Raw genomic sequence first — 25,196 nt, forward strand, 5'->3', positions numbered from 1 at the left:
GATGGTCGGCTTGATAAACTCCCGAGAGAAAGGATATGGAAGGCAATGCAATCTGGAAGGCGTCTCGCCAAGTGGCTCTTAAACTGGGATCCCTAGTCCTAACTTGGAGGTCTGGAAAATGAAATTGCAATAAATTACCACTATTTTTTTTTTAAGTGCATACCTACATATCGTCGCTGTCGGGCGGAATCCTCGCATCTCCCAAATCCCTACTTTTCAGGAAATTCCCAAAATTTCCGTCTTGCTCGAGTTCTCAAACATAGCATCGTTAAAGTTGGTATTATATCTAATATTTGTATCATGTACCATTGCGCACCATAATCAACAACACCATCGCATTATCACGTTCAAGCGCTAATTCAATTTGCTAAAAAAAGAAAAAAATCGGCAAGTAAATTAAGCTGTCATTGATTAAAATAATGTAATATGAGTTTCTCTTTGTGAATTAAACTAACTAAATTAAGCTTTTGGCACTATTGTTATTTATTGTTTTATCGGGACAAACAGTCAAACCCACAAAATGAACACAATTACAAGCCTGCAAGGGACGCTAACACTGAACTAACTGCTGGGCAGCAGCTCCATAACACAGATGTGCAAAATGCTTTGATGGCTGATCTTCTTGAGATTTCACTGGATATGGTGATATGCCTTTTTTTTTGGCATTTTGTATTGGTTATGTTTGTTTGTGTGTTGTTTGTGTTCCACGACTACTTGTTCTGGACCAGGATACTTTTGTAAAGGAGATTTTTAATCTCAATGAGGCTTTCCTGGTTAAACAATTTCAAATGTTAAAATAAAATAACCACTTCTTCAGCCTATTAAAAAAAAAAAGTAACTTTTTTTTGTTAGTAGGGTGGTGAAATGGATTAATGGCATTTCATTTCAGTTGGGAGTCAAGGTGCCACTGTATTTATTTAGTAAAAATAATGAATCTTTGTTTATGCAATCGATGTATAGTGACAGGTAGACCAGTTAATTATTAAATCACTACCAACACATATCATCATTTTTTTCAATATATATACTTTTTGAGATACTTTTTGTAAGATTTTTCAAACATAAAACATATGCCTTCATTCAAAAAATGTTGGGAAACTAGCGAATTGTACCGCACTCCAATGAGCAGATGCTAAAAATTGGGATGGTATGGGTCAAATAATTTGGGACAGTGGAAACACTGGAAAAAAAGCGTACTGAACTGCACCGCTGGTTGTTATTGTGGCTATACCGCGATGTGTCGTTTGACCTGCTGCTGAATCAGTGTGACTTGTGCCGACAGGGACCTGCTGAGGCTCGGAGGAACGCTGCCGGGACACAACAGGAAAAGTCCGGACAGCAGCGAGGAAATCGTGCGGCAGCAAATGAGCCAAACTCTCCCCATCAGAGTGTGAGCTGCCGCAAAAGCAACCTAGAGGAGAAGGAAGGCCCTAAATAAACTACCTAGAAAACTCTGACGTAAAGAGCCCTATGTAAAATAAAGAAGAGAAAAAAAAGAGGGAAGCTCCCGCTGCACAGGAAGGACCACTCGGATTACTTTGTGCGAGCGCTCGGAGACTTTGTGTTAAAAGAGAACGTTCCGTTGCGGTCTGTGTGCGTGTGCGTGTTCTTCATATGTGGTTTTGTGACTGTTGACAGAAAGCCAAACATCTTATGGGCCCTCTCAGGTTGTGTTTGCATGTCTGCATGTGTTTTCTGCTGGTTGGGAGCCAGTTGGGCTTCTCCTCACACAAACTAGAATGAGGGTCTCGCGAAGGATCCGACAGTGCCAAGTTTTAAAGACAGCTGTTGTAGATGTCTTTTTTTTAAATCTGTGGATCATTCGTTTTTTCCATTTACAATTGGCCATCAAAGAACAAAACATGGAAAAGTGAGAAATTATTTTGTTACTTGTTTTCTTTTCTAACACACACAAAAAAAGAGAAACTTTACAGAATCTAACAAAATCAATTTTAGGATCCAATCAAAAACATTAAATTGGAAAACAGTCCACAAAACTGAATTAGATTTTAATATTTAAAGACCCTTCAAACGGAATGAAGAGATTTGTCTCTACATGTTTAAAGATAATTGCTGGAAACGTGTGCAAAGACTGACAACTATGTAGGACTGCATTGTGAAACTGTTCTTCACCATTCCAGTCTTCCTGATTTTGGGGGCGTGGCTCGAATGGTGCCCAGGTGCGCACATGACCTTTTAGCGTGTGTGCCCCCTCTCAACTATATAAAAACTTGATCACCTCCATTCGCATCAGTGGTTATCCGATGAAATTGCAACATGCAGTTACATCTTCAAAATACATCGTCCCTTCGGCAAGTCCACCGGCATGGCCGAAATAGAGCGTCTCGTTGTCGGCCGTGAGTACACGCCGCTCATGGAGAGAAGGCAAAAGAGTGAGAGGAAAAAATAGTTTGTGACAGCCAGCATGCGCACAGAGTGTTTGCGGTGCGGTGGCCGCTTTAGAACGCCTCGTTGTCGCGGCGTAAAAAGGTCGACAATGGCGAGTACGAACATCTCTACCACTGCAGCATGCAGTTAGTTAGCTATGCCTACGTCCCAAAAATGGATCTGGTAGGATGTGATGCTGCAGACAAGTCCGGCTCCCGTCCACCGGTCAAGGGAAGCCCCAGAAGTCTGTTAGCTCGCGAGCTAGCTGGTCCTGTCCTGCCACCACTCAACTCTTCTCGCACACTGACCGACGCAATTGCAGGATCTTTTTGTAAATGTGCTCCCTGATGGTTTGGCCCAAATAGAAGGGGAAAACTCGTAGTTTGGGTTTACAATATATCTTCGCAACACCAGTCCTGTAACCTTTCTGACATACACCTCGTATTGTAGCATGGACAATTTTTAATTGCTGAAAGAAACGTGGCGCGAATCACTTTTATATATTCATCTTCATTTCAATCATTGTGTGTCTAACAAGTTAACTTTTTACTAATGGTTATTACCAGAATTGCGGGTAATGTAAACAAGACCAATTAAATATTACCATCAAATTCTGTCCTACGGCACATTTTTCAATTTCGTATTTTGCATGTCTAAAATAGATTTTTTTTAAATCTGTAATTTTTCCATTCTTTGTGTTACATTAAAAAAAACAAATAATAAAATCATGAATCACTTTTTCATATCTTTTTTTATTCTTGACTGACAGCTGAAAATGGAAAAAAAAACGGATACACAGATTTGAAAAGATTTTTTGTATTTTTTTGTAACCAACTAAGTTCTCTCTCTTCCTTTACTTTTTTTGAGGGGAAAAACTTACAGGTAAATCCACTTCCTCCTGTATACTGTCTTCCACACATGTACTGGGAGAATTCCATGTTTTAACTGTGTACAAAGCATCCAAGTCTTCACGCGGTCTGTCCTCACAGAAGGAGGGTTGCAAATGACACTGTGCGGGACACGTCCGTCACGTGCATGCCAAAGTGGAACCTTCCACATTATATGTTGCTTTGGTGCCATTTGCTATGGACTTTAAGGTCCGTGTTTTTCTTATTCGAAACATATACGCATTGTTTTGAATGCTAATTTATGACTGATGACCTGTATTTGTGCTTTTTTTTTTTTTTTTTTTTTTACCTGGGGCTCAACGTTTTTATTACAATGCTTATGTGTGTGCGTGTGCGTGCGTGTGTGCGTTTGTGTGTGTGTGTGTGTGTGTGTGTGTGTATGTTTTTTTGCTTCCAGTGATCAGACCAGAATAAATGCAGACAAAACCATTGAAAGGACAACTTGGAGACATTTCTGCTATTCAACTTTTTTTTTTTTTTCTTTTTTTTTTGCATTGTAATGAACGACGCCTGTGAATTGTACATCTCACTTTGGCAAACGTGTCACAGGTTGAGTTAAAAAGATGAAAGCATTATGACCATAATATTGACCTGACCTACAAACGTGGATTGAAAACCGATTGCTTATTGGTCCATTTTTCCTGACCATCGTCCAGTGCAGTTTCTATTTAAATAAATGACTGCCTGTATATACGTACAGTTACTCTTTAGATCAATCACTATTTCAAGCTTTCTGACTTGACTTTGGCCTCTGTGTGACCTTTGTTTACATGCTTGTTTGTTTGTTGTTGAGGAGCAAACAATGGCAAACGTTAAAGTGTAACGGTCATTACATATCTGAAACTATATGTCACAATGAAAGAAGAAGAAAACATACGTCTGTCAGGGCAGACTTTTTTCTGTGCAATTCAAGGTGTGTTAGATATACAGCAGTACAAAAAAAAAATCCAGAAAACTAGAAGAAAAATACCCATTTCTCCTTCAATATTTTTACGATAATCATATGCAAATAAATTATTAAACAGATTTCTGGTATTCTCTTTGATTTTCCAGTATGTTCCGGGTCTCATCCGGCCGAGGGATGAAAAGAAGGAATAGCAAATATGTTTTACCTCCACAGTCGGAATATCACAGCAGTTTGGGATGGACTTGTGAGGTTTTTAAGATGAATTAAAATTAAAAGCGCCGAATAATGACATCACGTGACTGAATTGGGGGATGTATTACTGGAGAAGCTTCAAGGAGAAAAACATATTATGGCTGTCGGTGTTGTTCCGCTTTAATCCGTCAGCCAGGACTCAAAGCCCAGAGCAGGTGAGCCAAGCTGTCACCTCCAGTTTTTATCAACTGGGAAGAAGATCATCTGTCAGTTTGTGCGTGTGTATTGGGTGGGGGTGGTTGGGTGGGTCTTGCCTAATCATCTGGACTGGCTGCTCATACGACAGCCTCTTTACAAACAGCCTACAAATAGGGGACAGCTAGTATCGTGGTCTTCATATGTTGGCTAAATAGCTGCGCTGCCCTCGTGGGACGCATACACTGCCAAACAACATCATCAACACCGAGTCGTCAGATCTTGGGACTAAGTTCCAAGTTACTGTCGGAAAAATCAAGCAAGTTACATCATTACTTGGCTGAAGCAAGTCATAAATCAGGCAACACAATCTTGCTCAGTCGCAACTAAGGATGAGAATTGACAGGAATTTAGTGATTCCGATTCCATTGTCTATACTGCTTATCGAGCCGATTCCTTATCGATTCTCATTGGGTGAGGGAATTAATTATTACAAATGGGTTTGTTTGCTTTAACTCTTCAATATCTTTTGAAAGATACAGCTTATCCAGTACACATTCATAATCTGTAATGTATCCGATGGGGGGTGGGGGAGGGATTGAAAAGTAGGCGATTTAGGGTGCCATTTGACAATAACAAGACTATCTTCGTAAGTGGAAAGTAAACTTTTGAATTTTGTATTCTTTGTTGTCGCGGTTGTTGTTGTTGTTTTATTATTTTGTCCCTGTCGGGTTTGGTGTGGGGTATCCACCTCCCACGCTCAGGGGCGGGTAGCGGGTGCTGGCGTGGGGGTGTGTGGTGGGGGGGTGGGGTTGTTGCTGCGGGTCTGGGTGGGACGGCCCTCTTCATTGGTGGTTGCCCGACCTGCGGGAGCCATGCCTCTTAATCACTCACTGAGCACACACTCACACCACTCACTGTATATATTTTCTCACTAAACACACCTGGTCACATATACATATCAAAGGGTTCCTGGGGGCCTGGTATGGGGTCGGGAGGGTGTGGGTGTCGGACCGGGTTTCAGCACGTCTGTGCTGTTTCCCTGTCCCGTCTGTCCTGTCCTTCCCTCACAAGGTGTAGCACTACAGCCCCATGCAACACTCATATTTAATGTTTCATTGCTGTAGATGATGTAATGACTTACTTTTTTCATCCTGTTTACAATTAGTGCTTTGTCTTTTGTCTTCGTTTCTCTCTCCCCTCTACAAACTTTGTCCTGTTCGACTCTGATTCTCAATAAACTTCAATTATAATACTAAGAAACCACAGCTGAAGCTTAAAAATTCCACTCTGACACAATAAAACTGTTCCGGCATAAAAGGGATACAGACCTTCCATTCTGCTTGACCTAAGAGCCAAACAGGACAAAAAGAAAAAGAAAAGAAAAGTAGGCAACTTACTTATCAAATCATGTCAAGAGACCAAAAAGCTTAATGCTGTTTTTACCTTTGAAGATATCAGAGTGCCTTAAAAAAATCTCCAGTTCCACTCTTATTGGTCCATAGAAAATGAAATATATATATTTGCTCAGTATTTTCCATTGTGTCTGAGATCTGACACCACGATTAAACATTAAAATTGTGTGTCCTGTCTACCATTAAACATTTGAAGTGTCTGGCTCACTGCTCACCAGAGAAAACATTCCCTCCATCTCAGCAGAAATGGCTTTGTAATATTTCCCGCCGCCGCATCCGAGAGATGATGCAAAACGGCTGCAAAAAGGAATCGTCTCATTAAGGTAGTGCAGATCGCACAGATTTTAATGAGCACGCTGGGAGGACGGAAGGCTTGAGAGGATGACGGGATGGCGGCGTGACAGATTTTTTTTTTCAGTGACCTGCCAGTTTGTAGTTCATGCCCAAAAGCCTATGTCACCACCACTCAGACCCTGGAGATTAATGCTGGATTAACAGTAGCTCAGTTGCCTGCAAACCAAAGCCGAGACAAAATAGGAAGGCACACTGCAGAGGCGCTTCCAAATGCACACAATACACACGTTTGCGTAGCCCGCACTAACTCGCACAAATCTGCTGGTAGTAATTTGTCAGATTTAGTTTGAGCTACTTGTGTACTGGCTTGCTGAATGCACCAGTCAGTTCTCATCCGAGCTCAAAACATTCATTCGCTACCCTGTCCAAAACAAGTTTAATGCCTCCAATTACAAGGGGTCTGCAAGCAGGCAGATTTGGAGCGAGGCGGGGCTTGGCAGGAGCGTTTGCAACGCATCAGGGTCTTTTAACGGAGTAGTGATTTGCTGCTGCCTGCGCTAAAGCCGCCCGTGCCATCTCATCAATGGAAAACTACCCTCTTTAAGGATGAGGCGTGTGCAGCGCTAAGCCAAAAACTGTTGAGGAAAGACAAAAAATATCAGGCTTTGAACCATCCGGTACACTGGCTCTTTTGTGGAGGATTTTTTGCATCTCGACATTGCAAGAACAAACGGAAATCAAAGTCTTTTCAGCAACAATATATATGTAAAACTGATGGGAAGGTGGCAAATGTAGCAAATAGGGCATACAGAGAAAAAGCTACAGAATGATGAGACTGAACATGTGAGGATGATGAAAATCTATGAAAGACATTTTTTTAATCACAATCTTCCATGCTTTTACCTTCAATGCAATCCAATTTCCATTGGTTTCTTTTAAGCATTGACTATTCAGTCACCAACTGATTTTTTATTTTTTTAAATATATTTTTACAGGGCGGCACGGTGGCCGACTGGTTAGAGCGTCAGCCTCACAGTTCTGAGGACCCGGGTTCAATCCCCGGCCCCGCCTGTGTGGAGTTTGCGTGTTCTCCCCGTGCCTGCGTGGGTTTTCTCCGGGCACTCCGGTTTCTTCCCACATCCCAAAAACATGCATGAATCGGAGACTCTAAATTGCCCCTAGGCGTGACTGTGAGTGCGAATGGTTGTTTGTTCCTATGTGCCCTGCGATTGGCTGGCAACCAGTTCAGGGTGTACCCCGCCTCCTTCCCGATGACAGCTGGGATAGGCTCCAGCACGCCCGTGACCCTAGTGAGGAGAAGCGGCTCAGAAAATGGATGGATGGATGGATATCTTTACAGCATTAGATTACATGTACCACAACGAAAGAAAGTAGAGGGGGCTTCAATGTCCCACAAACGTAAACGTGGCATACAGTGAACTCTCAGTATTTGTGGGGGATAGGGACGGAGCCCAGCATAGACTTGCGAAAACGGACGACCCCAAAATGGTTTATACTGGATTGCAATTGCCTATGGATGACACAAATTGCCGACAAAGTACTACCTTTATCTAAATGAAGCTCTTCAACTGACTTCAACATAATTCCTGGGCGCCAAAATGCAACCAAGTCAAGTCATTTTTATTTATGTAGCTCCTATTCACAACAGAAGTTACCTCCAAGCACTTTACCCATTTAGCAGGTCAACAACCAAACTCCTCATACATTATATGAGAAAACCAGCTGAGCCCTACACGAGTCCTGTGATATTGCAAATTATCTGTTAAACTAATACAATTTGTATTATGCTTACTTTCAAATACCTTTACAATGTGTGTGTTAAATACATTTCAATGTGATTACAGCCTGTGGGAGGGGTATTTTAAGGCTTAAACTATATGTTTTTATCCCATTATTATTACATACATACAGTATGTTGTATACATTATATGGTTGCACATTTGGGGGAGAGGTATTTTAAGACTTAAACACACGCAAAAAAAGTTGTTGTTTTTTTAATTTATGGCCTCTCTATATTGTCGATTTTCACCTATCACGAGTAGGGCCAGAAAATAACTCACCCATAGAAAGCGGCATCTCATCTATACCGCTTACGTAATACAACAAAGTTTATGTGTAATTTTCCTTACTCTAATTATACACTTAGAAGACATACTGCAGGGGAAAATCTGTTAATTTCCTCCTAAAATCCAAATTTATGAATAATTTCCCCTTTTCACCCACATAAAAGGACTACACTTGCCATTTCTTGTAACCATTTCATGATAATCTTGTTAAAGATAATCCAGAACTATGCAGCTCCGGTCCTTTAAGTATTGAGATCTTTTTCCTCTCCTCACAGACTGCTTCCCTTTTAATTAAAATGTCTCAGAAAGGAAAACAGGCTCTTATACCTACGTGTCTCCCAATTTGTTTCCCTCACGAGAGCCTTTAGTGTCTCAGTGGCTGACGATTAGCATGACAGTGCGCTTTGTGCTCGCTAGCTTCCCAGTCTGCCATATGTATGCTGATGATGATGATGATGAGGAGGAGGAGGAGGAGGAGGAGGAGGATGAGGCTCCTGAGCTTTGATGAATTTTAAATGCGCCTGAGGCTGTGCTCATCGATTCAAGGGGGTCACTAGTCTGCTGGGTATGAAGGGCGCCGTGCGCCGAGACTAGCACACGAGACGCCACCCTCCCTCATTCTGCTGCTAGGGCCAAGGTTAAAGGTTAGAGAAGACTTGGGTCTTATGACTTGGACACTAACCTGGTTTACACGGGTCCATGTATTCCGACTTGAATTGGGTTAGAAGCCCAAACCGAATGAAAACGCTCCATGCAAATACCTCAATCAGTATCAGTGGGCCTGATCCAAATAGAATTTCATTCGCATTCACACAGGTGGAATATTTCCTTTTGCCAAACCAATCAGAAGTCCATTTTCATCAAGGAAACCGTGAATCAGAATGGTGTCGGGCTGCGCTCTGTCTGCACATGCTCTGTCTTGATGCAAAACGTTTTCCCGGATCGAAGGAGATTCGCTACAGAAGTCTCCGTTAGGCCCAAAGACTGAGTTGATTGGTTGGACAATGAGAGTTGAATGAAGTGCTCATGTCAACCTGTTTTTAGAAGATTTTGAACAGAACACAGATGTATTGGAATCTGTATCCAGTAGGTCAATTAGTCAACTTTTGTGAACCCAACATTATATTAACAAGTTGAGAGTAAAATCTAAACGTTAAAGATCAATAGAAAAAAAAAACAAGTAGGCCTTTTGGTTATGCTAAACAATGTCATCATAATTGACTAAATTCATATTACTAGTTCCTATGGAAAGAGTCACGCTTACAACACTATTGTGGGAAAGAAAGAAAAAACATATTGCACACTACAAGTCTAGGCTAGTCATATAATTTACATTTTATATATCATTTATTTATAATTTAGAAAGTCTCCATCTAGTGAATCTTTGCTAAACTAAATTAAACGAAACTAAAATCAGATAAAATAATCTAGGTAGGATTTAAAGATGTTTTCCTTCTCTCTACTCAACAGCGGTACATGGTTTTTCAGAATGCGATAAAATGTATAAATAAATGTCCACGCAATCACCCAATCAAATCAATCCACCCCTTGTTCATCAGGACAGGTAATAACTCTGCACCTCAAACCGTTAAACCTTTCCTTGCTCTAGTGCCGAAATCAAAAGCCACTGTGACATTCATAAATGAAAAAGAAATCAACTACAAAGCATCTGAAAGCGCACACGTGACAGGCTGAGTTTCAAAGGCGCAGCGCAATAGGTTCTGGGTGAAAAGACAGGCATCGTTTGCATGCATTTGAATAGCTTGGTTGAAAAAAGAAGGGGGGAAAAAGAACAAGAAAAAGGATTATGCATTAGTATGTTTGCTGCTGAGATTGAGGGGTTTAGACCCCCTTCATCCCAGTGTGAATCACAAATCCCTACTAGGGAGGGCCAAAGGATGTAGACAGGGAAGGGGGAGCAGGAAGAGAGAGTCTTGCCTAAGCTTTTCAGTCAACACGGTGGGTGCGGGAGTGTGATGCCACGGTTTTCGGAACAGATGTCCCAGATCAACAAAGAAAAGAAAAGAAAAGAAAAGCAAAGGGACTGGCGCATCCCATCTTAACTCCCGCCATTGCAAAATGTGCAAACTATCAGTGAGGGCCATTGAGGAAGATCTCGCTGCCCAGGCTGCCACTCAAACTTTTGAAGGGAGCCTCTTTTGTTGCGGCCCGTGGGGCGTGTTTACAACAAGGCCTTCTGGCTTTGGGGGACTCGTCTCGGCATGCGGAGCGCTTTTTACAGTCCGCTTGAAAATGATGAAGAGCGACAAGGAACAATAAGACTTTCTCGCCTCGACATCCAAGCGAGAAAGTCGTGTCTCGTGCCGGGATCGACAGAAACAACAGCAATCTGTGTCAGCGCCGGTTCATAATTAAATAGGAAGGCCAACTGTTTGACTGAGATGCCGCTTTTGTCTGCATCGTGAAAAAGAAAACAAACACACCCAAGCAGACAGATTGGTATCGCCTGAAAGTACCTGTGTATTGGAAATAAATGGCCTGCCAAGCGTTTGATGGCTTTCTAGAAATCCCGAATGCTTATAATGCCTCGGCTGCTTCCAAGTAATCATTCCCATGGTAACACCTGACACCGGCTATTCATCATGCAGGCCATATAAACTCCAGCATATTCGCAACAACAAGTCACATACTCAACCTTTAGGCCTGCCATTGACAAATACACGTCTGGGTGTGGCGATGCATCCGAAATCGCACAGTTCGTTGTTGTGCGCTGTGCTGTCACGACGGTCCTCTGCAATAATTGTCACTCATTATCGTTAATTACTCTGTGGAGAGCTGATGAGTGTATTTCATTCTTGTCAGTGGATAGAAGACACTGTACTTCAGGAGAAGTACAGATGTTTCAAAAGATCATTTTGTTAAAGTAGACGAACGGATTCAAATCCTTTACATGAGTAAAATTTAACATTTAAAAAACATACTATATCGTGGACCCGGCATTTTGCAAATTCATCTATTTGTGAATTTGCTTTAGAACTTATTTCCCTTTATTTCTGGAATTCCTCCCATGTTGATGTTTTATTTAACATATCCCACTTATTCGCTGAAACCCCTGCTTACTTGTAGTTTTTCTGGAACCTATCATCCATTATTCCTGCAAAACCCCACTTTTTTTTTTTTTTCAAAAATCTGGATGTCCGGAGAAAACCCCCCTTACTTGTGTGTCGGGTGTTCGCGCTATTCGCGGTACGGCTTGTCCCACTGTACAATACCTGTTTTGAATAATAATAATAATAATAATAATAATAATAATAATAATAATAATAAATCTCTGCACTGTTTGATGCAAGCTTAATTCTGACAGGATAATCCGAATTGAGGAAAACAAATCAACATGACCCGACTGGTTAGAGCGTCTGCCTCACAGTTCTGAGGATCCGGGTTCAATCCCCGGCCCCGCCTGTGTGGAGTTTTGCATGTTCTCCTCGTGCCTATGTGGGTTTTCTCGGGGCACTCTGGTTTCCTCCCACATCCCAAAAACATGCGTGGTAGGTTGATTGGAGACTCTAAATTGCCCCTAGGTGTGAATGTGAGTGCGAATGGTTGATTGGAGACTCTAAATTGCCCGTAGGTGTGAATGTGAGTGCGAATGGTTGTTTGTTTCTATGTGCCCCGCGATTGGCTGGCAACCGGTTCAGAGTGTACCCTGCCTCCTGCCCGATGGTAGCTGGGATAGGCTCCGGCACTCCCGCGACCCTTGTGAGGAGAAGCGGCTCAGAAAATGGATGGATGGATGGAAATCAACATGACAAAATATGCAATTGGAAAAATTATATTTTGCAATTGGAAAAATACACTGTATCCTTTTTTTTGTCAGATTGGACAGATAATCTTTTTTAATGAGCAATAGTTTCTCCAAATCTGTATCGAAATTATGAATTGTTGATTGATTGATTGACTGAATTAACCTATTATTGTCATTGTCGTTAATGTTCCCTATTTCACATTCCTCCATGTCACTGCTGTTTGTCTTTTTTTCTGCATTATAAGACCCCAAGATCTCAATCAATCAATCAATCAATCAATCAAGATCTCAACAGCGATTGACGTAATCTCTCTCTACTTTGTGTTTTTACATCATGTTGTCATCCACAGAGGTTGAAAAAAAATAACAATCCAATTTTGACAACAACACTAATGTGGCTTGAAATCATATGTGGATGCACACATTACGGTACAGAGCACAAGTGCACATTGTGCCGGTATTTGTTTGGGCTCGCTCAGTCTCAAACGTGTGTCAGTGATATTGATGCGTCTCATCGACGGCCACAGGGCTCGGGATGAAGGAATAGTGCGAGGAAATCGTCGGACAAATGGCTCATACTTCTCTAAGAGAGATGTTTATTTTCCAAACTTGCGATTGGATACATGACTGTTTAAGATGATGACTGTCAAGGCATTGGCAGAATGAAATTCATATGCAATTTTTCGCCACAAATGATTGACAATGAGACCTGAAGGAACACCTTTCTCTCAAAAGCAGCTCCTCCCAAACCCTGAACAGGATTAGCGGTACAGAAAATGGATGGATGGTATCCAAAATTATTTTTGAATTTTAAAATTTATTTGCTCACACTACCATCTAATGCATATCTGGACTGGATCTCACGGTAGAACATTTTAATTGACTCTTGAGAATAGAATAATAACCAGAGGTGTGGACTCGAGTCACATGACTTGGACTCACGTCAGACTCAAGTCATGAATTTTGACTCAACAATATGTTAAAGGAATTGCAACTCGACTTGGACTTGAACAGCAGTGACTCGTGACTTCGCTTGGACTTGAACCCATTGACTTGAAAAGACTTGCCACTTTGACAAAAGCAAAAAAACAAAAAACAATACTTCGTAGCTTTGTAGCTTTAATATTAAGTCGATGTATCCCACTCCATTACTGCTCGTAATTAATTCATTCACGTCCTGCTGGGCATGCTGCGGTAGCGGAATTGACCGAGAAAATAAATGTATACTTTCCAAGAACCACATACACAGAAATGACAATGACATTTAACGTAACAATAACGACATTAATTATTGCAAAAAGATGTTTAAAAATTAATCAAATCCACATTGCATTGTGGGAATAGTATTACCCTCAATTTGTTGTCTATGTAATAATATAAGGTGATTCAATATTTATATGATTTCAAAATCTTAACGGCCCTCTGAGAGAAACCATAACTACAATGTAGCACGGGACACAAATGAGTTTGCCACCCCTGCTATAGTTGGTAAAGGAATTATTACAAAAGTTATTAATAAATAATGATTTTTTTTTTATGTTTTATTCCATTGTGTTTTCTGGGGCTTTGTCCACACAAACAAAACCCTAAAAAACAAACAACAACAAAAACAGGATGAGGACATCTAACTAAATTTCAGGGCCTATAGGTAGGCACCAGTGTCATGCACCAGTTTCACGTAAAGTAATATTTTGACAGACTGGCGTAGAGATCAATAAATACATCTCACTATTATTCTGAATCTTGTTGTTGTAATTAGTGGGAGCCCTGTGCTTGTTTCCCTTCAAATAGGTGTTTCTATCTTGGGGGAAGGAGAGACAATGACGCCCGAAATGCGTTTTAGTACTTACTGTATGTCCAGTCTACTCTATAAATTTGTTTGGGTCTTTGTCATTGCTTCACAAACATACAGTAGGATGCTGGAAATTGAATTTTTCGACAGTTTTTGAAGGTCTTCCTTGCCTCATTTGTGAGCCTGTCGACACCTATTACCGAGCGGGCTTGGAACTTGACGATCACCTGTAGCAATAAACTAGTATTTTAAGTGTAGGACTGCTATTATTTCTTTAATGTCATCCATCCATCCATTTTCTGAGCCGCTTCTCCTATATAACATGCGTTTGAATGTGTGGGCGGCACGATGGCCGACTAGTTAGAGCGTCTACGTCACAGTTCTGAGGACCGGGATTCAATCCCCGGCCCCGCCTGTGTGGAGTTTGCATGTTCTCCCCGTGCCTGCGTGGGTTTTCTCCGGGCACTCCGGTTTCCTCCCACATCCCCAAAACATGCGTGGTAGGTTGATTGGAGACTCTAAATTGCCCGTAGGTGTGAATGTGAGTGCGAATGTTTGTTTCTATGTGCCCTGAGATTGGCTGGCGACCGGTTCAGGGTGTACCCTGCCTCCTGCCCGTAGATAGCTGAGATAGGCTCCAGCACGCCCGCGACCCTCGTGAGGATAAGCGGTAAAAGGAAATGGATGGATGGATGGATGGAAATACTTTTCAAAATATTGTATCAAGTGACCAGACAAGTGGTTTGACGTGTACAAAGACACAGGAATAAAAATAAAAATCAATGAAAATCTTGTCTTCTTTTCCTTTCAGTATTCAATGACCACATTCTATGGCAGTTTTTGGCTGATGTGATGAAAACACTTCTTGCTTCTCTAGTCTAAAATGTTTTTGGACATCTTGTCTTTTGCTTCCCTGTGTTTTTCTTGTTCTTGTGTCTTCCAGTCCAATTATAGAAACATCAGCAACACACCACTTGCGACGAATGCTGCAGCCAATGACCTAACACTGTTTACACTCCAGCTCAGCCACTCTTCAGTGCAGCTTTAAGTGGCTTTAACGTTCAGTCCGAGTGATTTGGACATTTGTACTCGCCTGTCCTGCTTTGGTGAGTTCTTGAGTTTGAAGGGGCTTATGTCACCGTCATCATTTTAGCACAACCGTCTAATATGTAGGCAACATTTTTAAGTAATCTAGCACAAAGAGCTGCTTCACCGCACTGGATTTTTTTTTTTACATTTTATTGTTTGGCTTGAAGCTTCAAAGAAAGCTGAGCTCCAGTGCGACGCGTTGTAGATAATGAGGCCGTATCTGGAGGACAGCAGCCCAGGCGGACCAGCTGGATGAGTCCGCCGGGGAGCGAGGACGGTCGAACGGCGCCATGAAGCTTTGTGAGGTTCCGTGTAAATTCATCCAGGTTGTCCCACGTCTGAAAGAAGATGAAAAGGGAGGGATTAGTGCAACACAACAGAGGTAAGAGTGTAGAGGAGTCTTCGCTAAACTCCAGAGTGCTTTTGATACCGCTCATCCCCTGCCTGCCAAACTGTCGCCATGGCAACAGTGGCGAGTGCAATGCGCAGTCGTGATAAGAGTGCGACAGGGGATGAAGGAGTTGACAGATCATTTTGGAGAAGGCTGACCCTTCTGCGGAAGGACCGTCGTAGTGTCTGGGAAATGAATGCCGTACACAGATGGTGCGTAGAGATTGACAGTGTCTGACCAAATTCTCTCTGTGGGAGCAATTTAACACATATCATACTACAAAGTGTTAACTTCAGACACTAGCTGAGAGTATTTTCACACTGTAAATGTCCGTGGCTGAAGCTCTCTTCTTCCTCAAGTCTTTAGGGGTTTATCAGCTGGGCCAAGCTTCACTTGCACAAAACTCCCGAGTTGAGCTTTATCACGGTTTACTTTCTTTGTTTGTCAGGCACAATGGACAGAAAACATTCAACTCAACAGACGAGATACTCTGTGCCAGATTCTATTTCAGAGCTAATTTCTATCTGAAGTCCCAGTGGCAGGAGAGAAAAGTTGGGAAAGTTTTCTTATAAGAGATTAGCCGCAGCAAAGCGCACACACAAATACACACGAAAATACTAATCACATATGGCACATTAGTCTTTATACTCACCCCTACACAGCCATGAAAAAGTATTTGACCCTTCTCAAGTTCTTGCTTTTTTTCCATAGGTTCCCCGCTTTAATTTTTTAGATTATCAAACATATGTAAATATCACACAAAGATAACCCAAGTCAACATAAAATGCAGTTTTGAAATGGTAACTTACTTTATTAAAGATAAAAACATTCATGGTTATTATTATCAATATTCCAGCCATCCATTTTCCGTTGCGCTTATCCGCACCTGGGTCGCGGGCGTGCTGGAACCTATCCCAGTTGACTCTGGGCGAGAGGCGGGGTACACCCTGAACCGGTCGCCAGCCAATCGCAGGACACATGTAAACAAACAACTATTTGCACCCACAGTCACACCTATGGGCAATTTAGAGTCTTCAGCTGACCTACCATGCATGTTTTTTTGGGGATGTGGGAGGAAACCGGAGTGCCCGGAGAAAACCCGCGCAGGCACGGGGAGAACATGCAAACTCCACACAGGTGTGGCCGGATTCGAACCCGGGTCCTCAGAACTGTGACGCAGATGTGCTAGCCAGTCGGTGTCCGTGCCGCCTATTATTAATATTCATTCATTCAAAATCAATATTAATAAAATTATTCAAAGCTACCTGACCCAGTGTGAAAAAGTAATTGCTCCCTAAACCTAATAACTGGTTGGGCCATCCTCAGCAGCAACAACTGCAATCAAGCGTTTTCTATAACTGGCAATGAGTCTTTCACATCCTGTGGAGATATTTTGTCCCACTCTTCCGTCCAGAATTGTTTGAATTCAGCAAAAACTGAGGGGTTTCAAGCATGAACGACCTTTTTAAAGGTCAGAGGACAAAGATGTTAAACATTTTCTTGATAACTCTAGAACCCCTTTACAAACCACATCTGCCATTTCAAAGTGATTATATAGCAGATATATAGCAGTTAAATCGAGAAATATGATTCAGAATGTGCATTCTGCTTTTTGCATCCTGCGCGTCGTCGTCACCGTCAGGTTCCGACCTCCTGATCGGCTCAAACATGTACGCTTTGACGATGCCAAGTTCAGTTGGGTGCTCCTGTATGTCGAAATCCTCCTGTACGTTGGTTGCCATTGCGTATCGAGTGTAGCGTGCTGTTTTTGTCAATTGCAACATCACTTCTGGTAGCCCTTGCATTTCAATTAGATTCATGTTTGGACTTTGACGAGGCCACTCCAAAAACTTCATTTCCCCCCACCCCCTTTTTTTTAAAAAAAAAACCATGCAAATATTATCTTGCTGGTTTGCTTTGGATCGTTGTCCTGCTGCAGAATCCAAGTGCCCTTCAGCTTGAGGTCACAAACTGATAGCCGAACATTCTCCTTCAGGCTTTTACGGTAAAGAGCAGAATTCATGGTTCCCAGCAAGGTCCTCTCAGTTGCAACATGCTGACGTCACTCTGCAACTTCCTGTTCGAAGCCTCATGCTGTTGATCAATTGTTAGGTGTCGTCTTGATCTGGTGATGTCAAAGAGTGAAAAGCAAGAAGAAGACATTTCTAGTTGAACCAGGAAATGTATTGGTCCATTTGTGGATCAAAAACGTAGAGATGTTTGAAGGACGGCTGATGGAAGTTTTTGCCCGTGGAAAAGAAAACATTAACAGGTGCCGAGGGGAACGAGGTGAAGCAAAATATGAAACCCTTCAAAGGTGAAAAACATAACTCTTGATTTGTCTGCATGTAAGAACAATTTTTTTTTGATATAACACTACTTTTAGCAAACGGCCGGATTGCCTAATTTCCCTTCTTTGCCTCTGAACTCCGCACAAAGGGAGAAAGAAGAAGAGCGATGTACAGAAGAAGGGCCTACAGTCTGCCTTGAAGGCAGCAAGCCGCAGAAAGCGTATGATTTGACAAACAGCATTCGTTTTTGCACCACTGATTCAGGCAGAATGTGTGCTTAATTAGTCAAAATGGACACTAATTGAGCCCCAGCTGTATGTTGGTGGGTAAAAAAGAAGAAAAGAGTCTCTGAGCAGACCAACCCAAGAGCACCAAGTCTCTCTGATCCTCGTCTCCTCCTCCCTGAGCTCCGTCTGCTCGCTCTGGAAGCGTCGTGGCTTGTTAGCACATGGGGAATTCTGTAAGGATAATGAAAAGTCAGGAGAGGATGTGAAGAAACCCAACCGCTGCAGGGCTCATTCTGGGCTGGACATGATAGGAAAAGTCTTGTGAATTTCCTCCCATTTCCATGCCAGGTAATACAGCATAATGTCTTTAAAGTCAATGAAAGTGTAGCGTAGCAGACAGAATTTCTTTTTTCTCCTTTTTTTCGAGCATAAACAGGATTGAGAGCCAGCCAGACTGAATCACTAGTTAAATGATGAAGATGCGAAAAGAGAAAAAAAATGCCATAGTGAGAGGGGTAAAAGAAAAAGGGCCCGGTTTAGTACGTTGTCTGTGCGTCCCGTTCTTTTTGCATATAATAACAAGAGCATCTCATCAATAGCCTTAATTGGATGATTGATGCTTTATGAGCTGGGTGCTTGGATCATTGCTATATATTGTCTATGTTGCCACCTGAGAACACCAGAGAGTCTTTTTTTCTACTAGTAAATTCAGTGGTTTTGACATTACTCTCCCTAATAGTCAACGTGACAAGCTGAGATTCACAGCCTAATATTTATCTTCAACTCAAAAGCTGTGCTGATCTCCAATCCAAAGCGATGCAAAACGGCCATAAACTGCCGTCTGTTCATTATTACAGTTTATGGGTTGACTTTCACAAAAATGCCGGGCGAGACCCTCTTGCAGGCCTACCCATTGACAAAAGTAGTTGAGGAATATATTCAGCGGTGGCAGTAATTGGTTGCATTCCAGTTGATGAATATTAAGGTCCACGGCAGTGGAATAGTTCATGTGTGCAGAATGCTACAGACGTGTTTTGCCAGTTGAAGTTGCTCCAAGTAACCAATCAGAGGACGGAAAAATGCTGACATCATCGAGGGCCAGCGCTCTGGCCATGTGAGGACAAATTTCCAACCTGGAAAAAAAGCAGTCCCATTGCTCATACATTGCACCCCCACTATTCGTGTAGGATGGAGACAGGGCCGGACCGAGAATTGCAAAAATCCATGTATCATTGACACACATTAGAATTGCATTGACATTTTTTTTTAATAACATTTTTTTTAATTATTATGTCCACTGTATAGTTTAGGCATTCCTGATTCTGTAGGCCTTGGGCACATCACATTGATATGGCAACACATAGAAGCAGTGGAGCCAAGAGAAACACTACGAAATGAAGAGAATAGACAATAGAATAAATGAATACAATTTCATGGAACAAATTTTAGAATTTAGGTTCTAAATGTAAGGTCAGTGCTTCTGGCCTTGGCCTTGCTGGACTGATCGCCCACTACTGATTATAATCCATGAGAAAGAAGAAGTGTCTTTGCCTTTGTGTGTAATGGCTAAGATGCTGTGTGGAAAAAGACTATTTCATGCTAAGACTAACTTAATTAAAAGCAAGCATTTAACATCTACACTTGAAAATGTGAGTGCACAAAGTTTGATCTTATTATTTTGCTTGTAAATGAATATGCAAAACAGCTCAAGGACAAGGGTCAACCCATTCATAAAATTCCCTTTGATAATATTTTCAACATGATGCATCACAAGCTCATATAATGAATGTACATGTTCCTGGTTTTTCTTAGTGGGTGGGAGTGAAAATACAATTAAAAAAGGGGGGAGGGTGGGTGGGGGGAGAAAGGTAGCCATTAACCTTTTTGAAACTGATTAAAAGAGAAGTAAAAAAATTGTTTTCTTTACTCCTGGGCTTCCTCAACAGTTGTTATCTATAATTTATCTTTTTAAAAAAAAGGATAAATGCAAATCAAGAGCATCAAAAATGCCTTTTATAATCAACAAAAACATGGCTAGAACACCAACAGAACATATTTTAAACGTCTTATAGTGAACAGGGGTTGCCATGGTAATGACAAAATCTCCCCTCTCCCTATCACAATCTATAGTCACCACAACACGATTTCCAGGCCATAAAGTTAATGAGCAAAGCAGTGTGATCTGTGTTGCATTACAATACTTATCCAGTGTCTTATCACCCGTAAGACATCTTCATACAAGCCATGTCATAGTTAGTAGTCCCAGCACTAGTCTGTCTATGGAAACTCATTAGTGAATAAACCCCATCACACACGTACGTTAGTCAACTGGTGTACGGAGTTGCCGTGCTGGCACGCTGAGGAAGGGCGGGCAGACCACAAGGGAGGCCGAGCCAACGTGCCCATCCCGGTGGGGGACGCGGTCGGGGGGACATCACCCACGCCTCAGGACCCGGGGGTCCCCCGGCACCACCGAAGTGTCCCGACCACCCCCCCCCCTTCCCTCTTTCCCCTTGTGTGTCCACATTTTTGTCACAAAGGGTGTCCAAAGTGTAATAAATGCATTTGAGGATGTCACAAGGGTTTAACCCCCCTATCCTGTCCTTCTCTGTCCTTTCCTGTCCTCTTTCATCCTGCCCTATTGGTTAGGTGTTGCATGTCCTGAAATAAAAAAAAATTAAAAACTCCCCTATTACATAGCAAAACTATTCCAACATAAAAAGCATACAAATCCACCATTCTACGCGACCAGGCAGCTGAACAAGAAAGGTAAACAAAAATATAAATAAATAAATAAATGAATAAATACATACATACATACATACATACAAATAAATATTAGAGTTTACATATATCAAAGATTAGCAACAAAATGTATTTGACGGCATAAATACTTATTTGTAGTTAGTTCCAAATACTCAGTCTGGATACTTTTGTGGCGCAAAATCATCTTTCTGCCATTGATGTATTTTTAAACAGTAGTGATATTTGACATTTTTAGTGTCCAGATTCAGCCACAGGCCCGTTGTGGGCCGACACCTGAAATTCTCCCAGTTAGATTATGGAGCTGTGTGTCGACCAAAGGGCCCAAGAGTGACTTGCTTTAGTGTGCGATGAGAGAAATCATTTATAAAACAACATCTGATTCATCAATGTCAACATTTTGTGCAAACCGCAACAACTTTGAAAACTTCAACTGTAAGCTTCGAAGAAAAATCCATCCATCCATCCATATTCTGAGCCGCTTCTCCTCACTAGGGTCGCGGGCGTGCTGGAGCATATTCCAGCTAACATCGGGCAGGAGGCGGGGTACACCCTGAACCGGTTGCCAGCCAATCGCAGGGCACATACAAACAAACAACATTCACACCTACGGGCAATTTAGAGTCGTCAATGAACCTACCATGCATGTTTTTGGGATGTGGGAGGAAACCGAAATGCCCGGAGAAAACCCACGCAGGCACGGGGAGAACATTCAAACTCCACACAGGCGGGCCCGGGCATTGAACCCCAGTCCTCAGAACTGTGAGGCAGACGATCTAACCAGTTGTTCACCGTGCCACCTCTAAGAAAAATGATGGCCAAAAAACAAACATGCAAAAAAAAGTTTTTTTTTAATTTAAAAAAAAAAAGAAAAAAATGTTATGTTTAAACCATCGTAGTTTTGTGACCCCCAAAACTACAGGTGTGGGGAGAGAGTTGAGGAGGCATTTTGGGGAAACCGAATTTTATTTTAGGGGGCAGAACATCTGTTTTGAGGGGCTAAGACAATACAACTTTGGCATAAACAGAGACTACCAAATAATTTTGGGGTAGAGGCTTGAGCAGTTTTTAGGGGGGGCTTCAGCTAAATGAGGCCTAGCGACAGCCCTGCATTATGGTTTGCCACCAAAAGATCAATGTGACAAGAGATAAACATTTCAGCTTAGAAGAAATTAAAAGTCAACGCACAATCAAGCAAAACACGGAGGTTTAGTTACGTGAAGGGCACATATGATTTAATGAACAATTACGCAGCTGATTTATAACCCCTTTGTTATTCTTCAGCTGTGCTTCGCCATCTTTTTCTAACATACAGTGTTAAAAGTCTGTTGATTGCAACCATAATGCCAAAGCCTGCTCATTTATACACATTAACATAGTGTGCAACAACCTAGATGAGCTCCTGATGAAAGTGACTTGAGTGGAAAATGGCGCATGCGTGTGAAATGTGGGTTAAAAAAGCTCTGATAATTAATTGGGAAAGCCTTCAGTCGTTAATTGCACAACTTTTTTAAAACACCTTTACAGCAATACGATTACTTAATTTGGTCTTTTATATTTCCAATTCGAAGGTTTCATCAGTTCTGTGTCGATATCAAGGTACACTATGAATCAAACCATAAGAGGAGGTCAATGATTAAAACATTAACTGGCAATATGAAATGAGCGTTCCTACAGAGAGTGGCCCTGGTTTTCTATTTTTATGCAGCACTCCTAAATGTTGCTGCAAGTGGCTGCTGGTATGTGCGTCCAAACGGGGGCTTTCGTCTAATTAACAAAACATTCGGTCAATCAGTTGGGCACTTTTCACTTGAGCAGATGTCATTTACCCAGGAGTAAATAACACATTTTGCTTTATCATTATTTTTCACCTGCCAATTTCAGACTGAACCAACCGTGCATTGAATTTGCATGGCTGGACCAACATAACATTTCATCAATGATTCCCTAACACCTGCAATGTGCCGACGAAGTTATCCAATTTCATTTCATTGGTCGGAAAATGATTTGCCAACGTAAAATGGAAGGAACAATTTGACCGACTTGTTGCCATTCATATCTGTACTGGCGGCTGTGAATCAGTAGGGAGAGCGTGTCGTCGTGTGACCAAAGGGTAACTGGTTCAAATCCCAGCTCCGACTGTCTGCATGTTGAAGTGCGCTTGGGCAAGACACTGAATCCTAATTTGTTACCAGTCGGCCTGGCAGTGCCTCGCTTGGCAGCAGTTGCCCACTGGTGAATGTGAGATATCATCATTTCATTTATTTATTTTCCTTTCATTTCAGGTATCATTCAGAGAGCCGTGAGACCATCAACATTTGACAGTTTAGGCTTAGCAGTTTTTGTAAGCATATGGGTCATTTTCATGTAATTTCATCAATAATGGTAAAGACATCCATGCATCCATTTTCTCACTAGGGTCGCGGGCGTGCTGGAGCCTATCCCAGCTATCATCGGGCAGGAGGCGGGGTACACCCTGAGCTGGTTGCCAGCCAATCGCAGGGCACATAGAAGCAAACAACCATTCGCACTCACAGTCATGCCTACGGGCAATTTAGAGTCTCCAATTCATGCATGTTTTTGGGATGTGGGAGGAAACCGGAGTGCCCGGAGAAAACCCACGCAGGCACGGGGAGAACACGGAAACTCCACACAGGCGGGGCCGGGGATTGAACCCCGGTCCTCCGAACTGTGAGGCAGACGCTCTCAACCAGTCGTCCACGGTGCCGCCTGGTAAAGACATGGCCCACTGAACTTCCTTTTCAAAATCAATTTTACTGATATAAGTATTTCAGTTGTGATCCATCAAAAGTTCAGAATTGTTTTTTCTAACTTTTAATGCCAAAATGTCTTTACCGTTTGATGTCCGAAATGACTTTTAATAATTTGCAACATGTTTTCTGAAGATGCGAATTACATTTTTGGATTTATAGGCTTTTTCTCCTATTCCTTTAATATGCATTTTCCCTGAACGCTAACACAAATACATCTTAGTGTCTTCAGAGTTCTTTTTTGTCACTCAAGCTGTCTTTACTGTTAATGCCACTCAAAAGACCCTCATTATGTTGTTGCAATACACCAGAGGGATCTGTGAGCTGAAGTGCCAGGATGAGGCAGCCATTTTGCATTCATGTCGGAATTACTATGGTGTTTACTGTTATTACGATTGTATAAAGACAAGAGTGTAATGGTTTTAACGAGTAGTTAGGATCATTTATGTGCTTGCACCCACAGAGTTTGAAGGGCAACACATGTTAATTGTGCAACTCGCACGATTTTTATTAAGCTTTTTATGTCTTTACCGTTGTAAAAAGAAAGATATTTCAATGAGCTACCACCATTTGCTCTGTCAATAAGAATTGCCTTTACTATGAATGCCTCAACTTTGAAATGCTTAAAAGCCCAAACTGTCAAATGCTAAAGGCCTCAGGTCTGTCAGAGTTTGGGAACACTGCGTATTAGCAAGGTTTACGCTGGCGTTGATTAAATCTCCTCTCAGCACAAGTTTCTCCACTTTTCCACCATCGACTCGCTGCTCTTCCTTAATGGCTTCCTCGGTTTCTGACACTCTTCATTTGACATAATGAGAGTTTTCAAGCTGTGGGGGGAAAAAAAGGTATGCACATGGCATGGTACAAGGGCTGAAAATGAGCTGCGCCTGCAGGCTCACTTCCGACAAGACAACATTTGCTGCTCAGGAAGCTATCCGTGGCTTGAAACCAGACATCTGTTTTTGGGTCCTCACTGGGCCGAAAAGGGAGCAGCCTGGGCTTCGGTGCCAGGCGAGCAGCCTCTTTCCAACTCTTTGCCAACTTATTTGTATCTGCGGATTCATTGGCCAGGGTAGCAGCCATCCACTCAGCCCGAATGGTATGAGCGACTTTCAGCTCATCTCACCATTGGCAGTCGAAGCTTCAGACAGTCGCGCAGGATGAGGAAAGAGAAACCAAAGCGCCCAGTGGACTCACTCCTCACTGTTAACACGGTCAATTCCCCACAGCTTAATCACCTGCACAGGCGGCAAAAGTACTCACACTCTGCACTTAAGTAGAAATACAAAGACTTATGTGAAAAGATGCTTGTAAAAGAAGTATACTAATTCATCTCTTTTCCTTAAATAGAAGTACAAAAGTAGAGACTAAATGTACAAGGGGGAAAGGTAAAAATGAAATTTACTGTCAGTTACAGTACCTGACAAAAGTAAGTACACCCCTCACATTTTTGTATACATTTTATTACTTCTTTTCATGGGACAACACTGAGGAAATGACACGTTGCTACAATGTGAAGTAGTCAGTGTTACAGCTTGTTTAACGTTGTAAATTTACTATCCCCTCAAAATAATGCAACACGCGGCTATTATTGCCTTAACCGCTGGCGACAAAAGTGAGTACACCTCCAAGTGAAAGTGTTGACTTGTATGCTATCGAAACAACATGTGCACATAGCTTTGCTAATGTGGTTAACTAAGTAACAAAAAAAGAAGAAAGA

At 42.0% G+C, this 25,196-nt stretch overlaps 1 protein-coding gene across 1 annotated transcript in view; it reads left to right on the forward strand.

Annotated features, from left to right (window-relative positions):
• The window catches only part of ephb3a (eph receptor B3a), a 64,989-nt gene extending 61,434 nt beyond the window's left edge, over positions 1 to 3,555 (forward strand). Inside the window, exon 15 of the mRNA XM_061693733.1 lies at positions 1,283 to 3,555. Coding sequence (XP_061549717.1) covers positions 1,283 to 1,394 — 112 coding nt within the window. The 3' untranslated portion in view covers positions 1,395 to 3,555. The remainder of the gene's footprint in view (positions 1 to 1,282) is intronic.
• The last annotated feature ends 21,641 nt before the right edge of the window (positions 3,556 to 25,196 follow it).

This window comes from Phycodurus eques, chromosome 13, assembly GCF_024500275.1.
Source record: "Phycodurus eques isolate BA_2022a chromosome 13, UOR_Pequ_1.1, whole genome shotgun sequence".
NCBI lineage: Eukaryota > Metazoa > Chordata > Actinopteri > Syngnathiformes > Syngnathidae > Phycodurus > Phycodurus eques.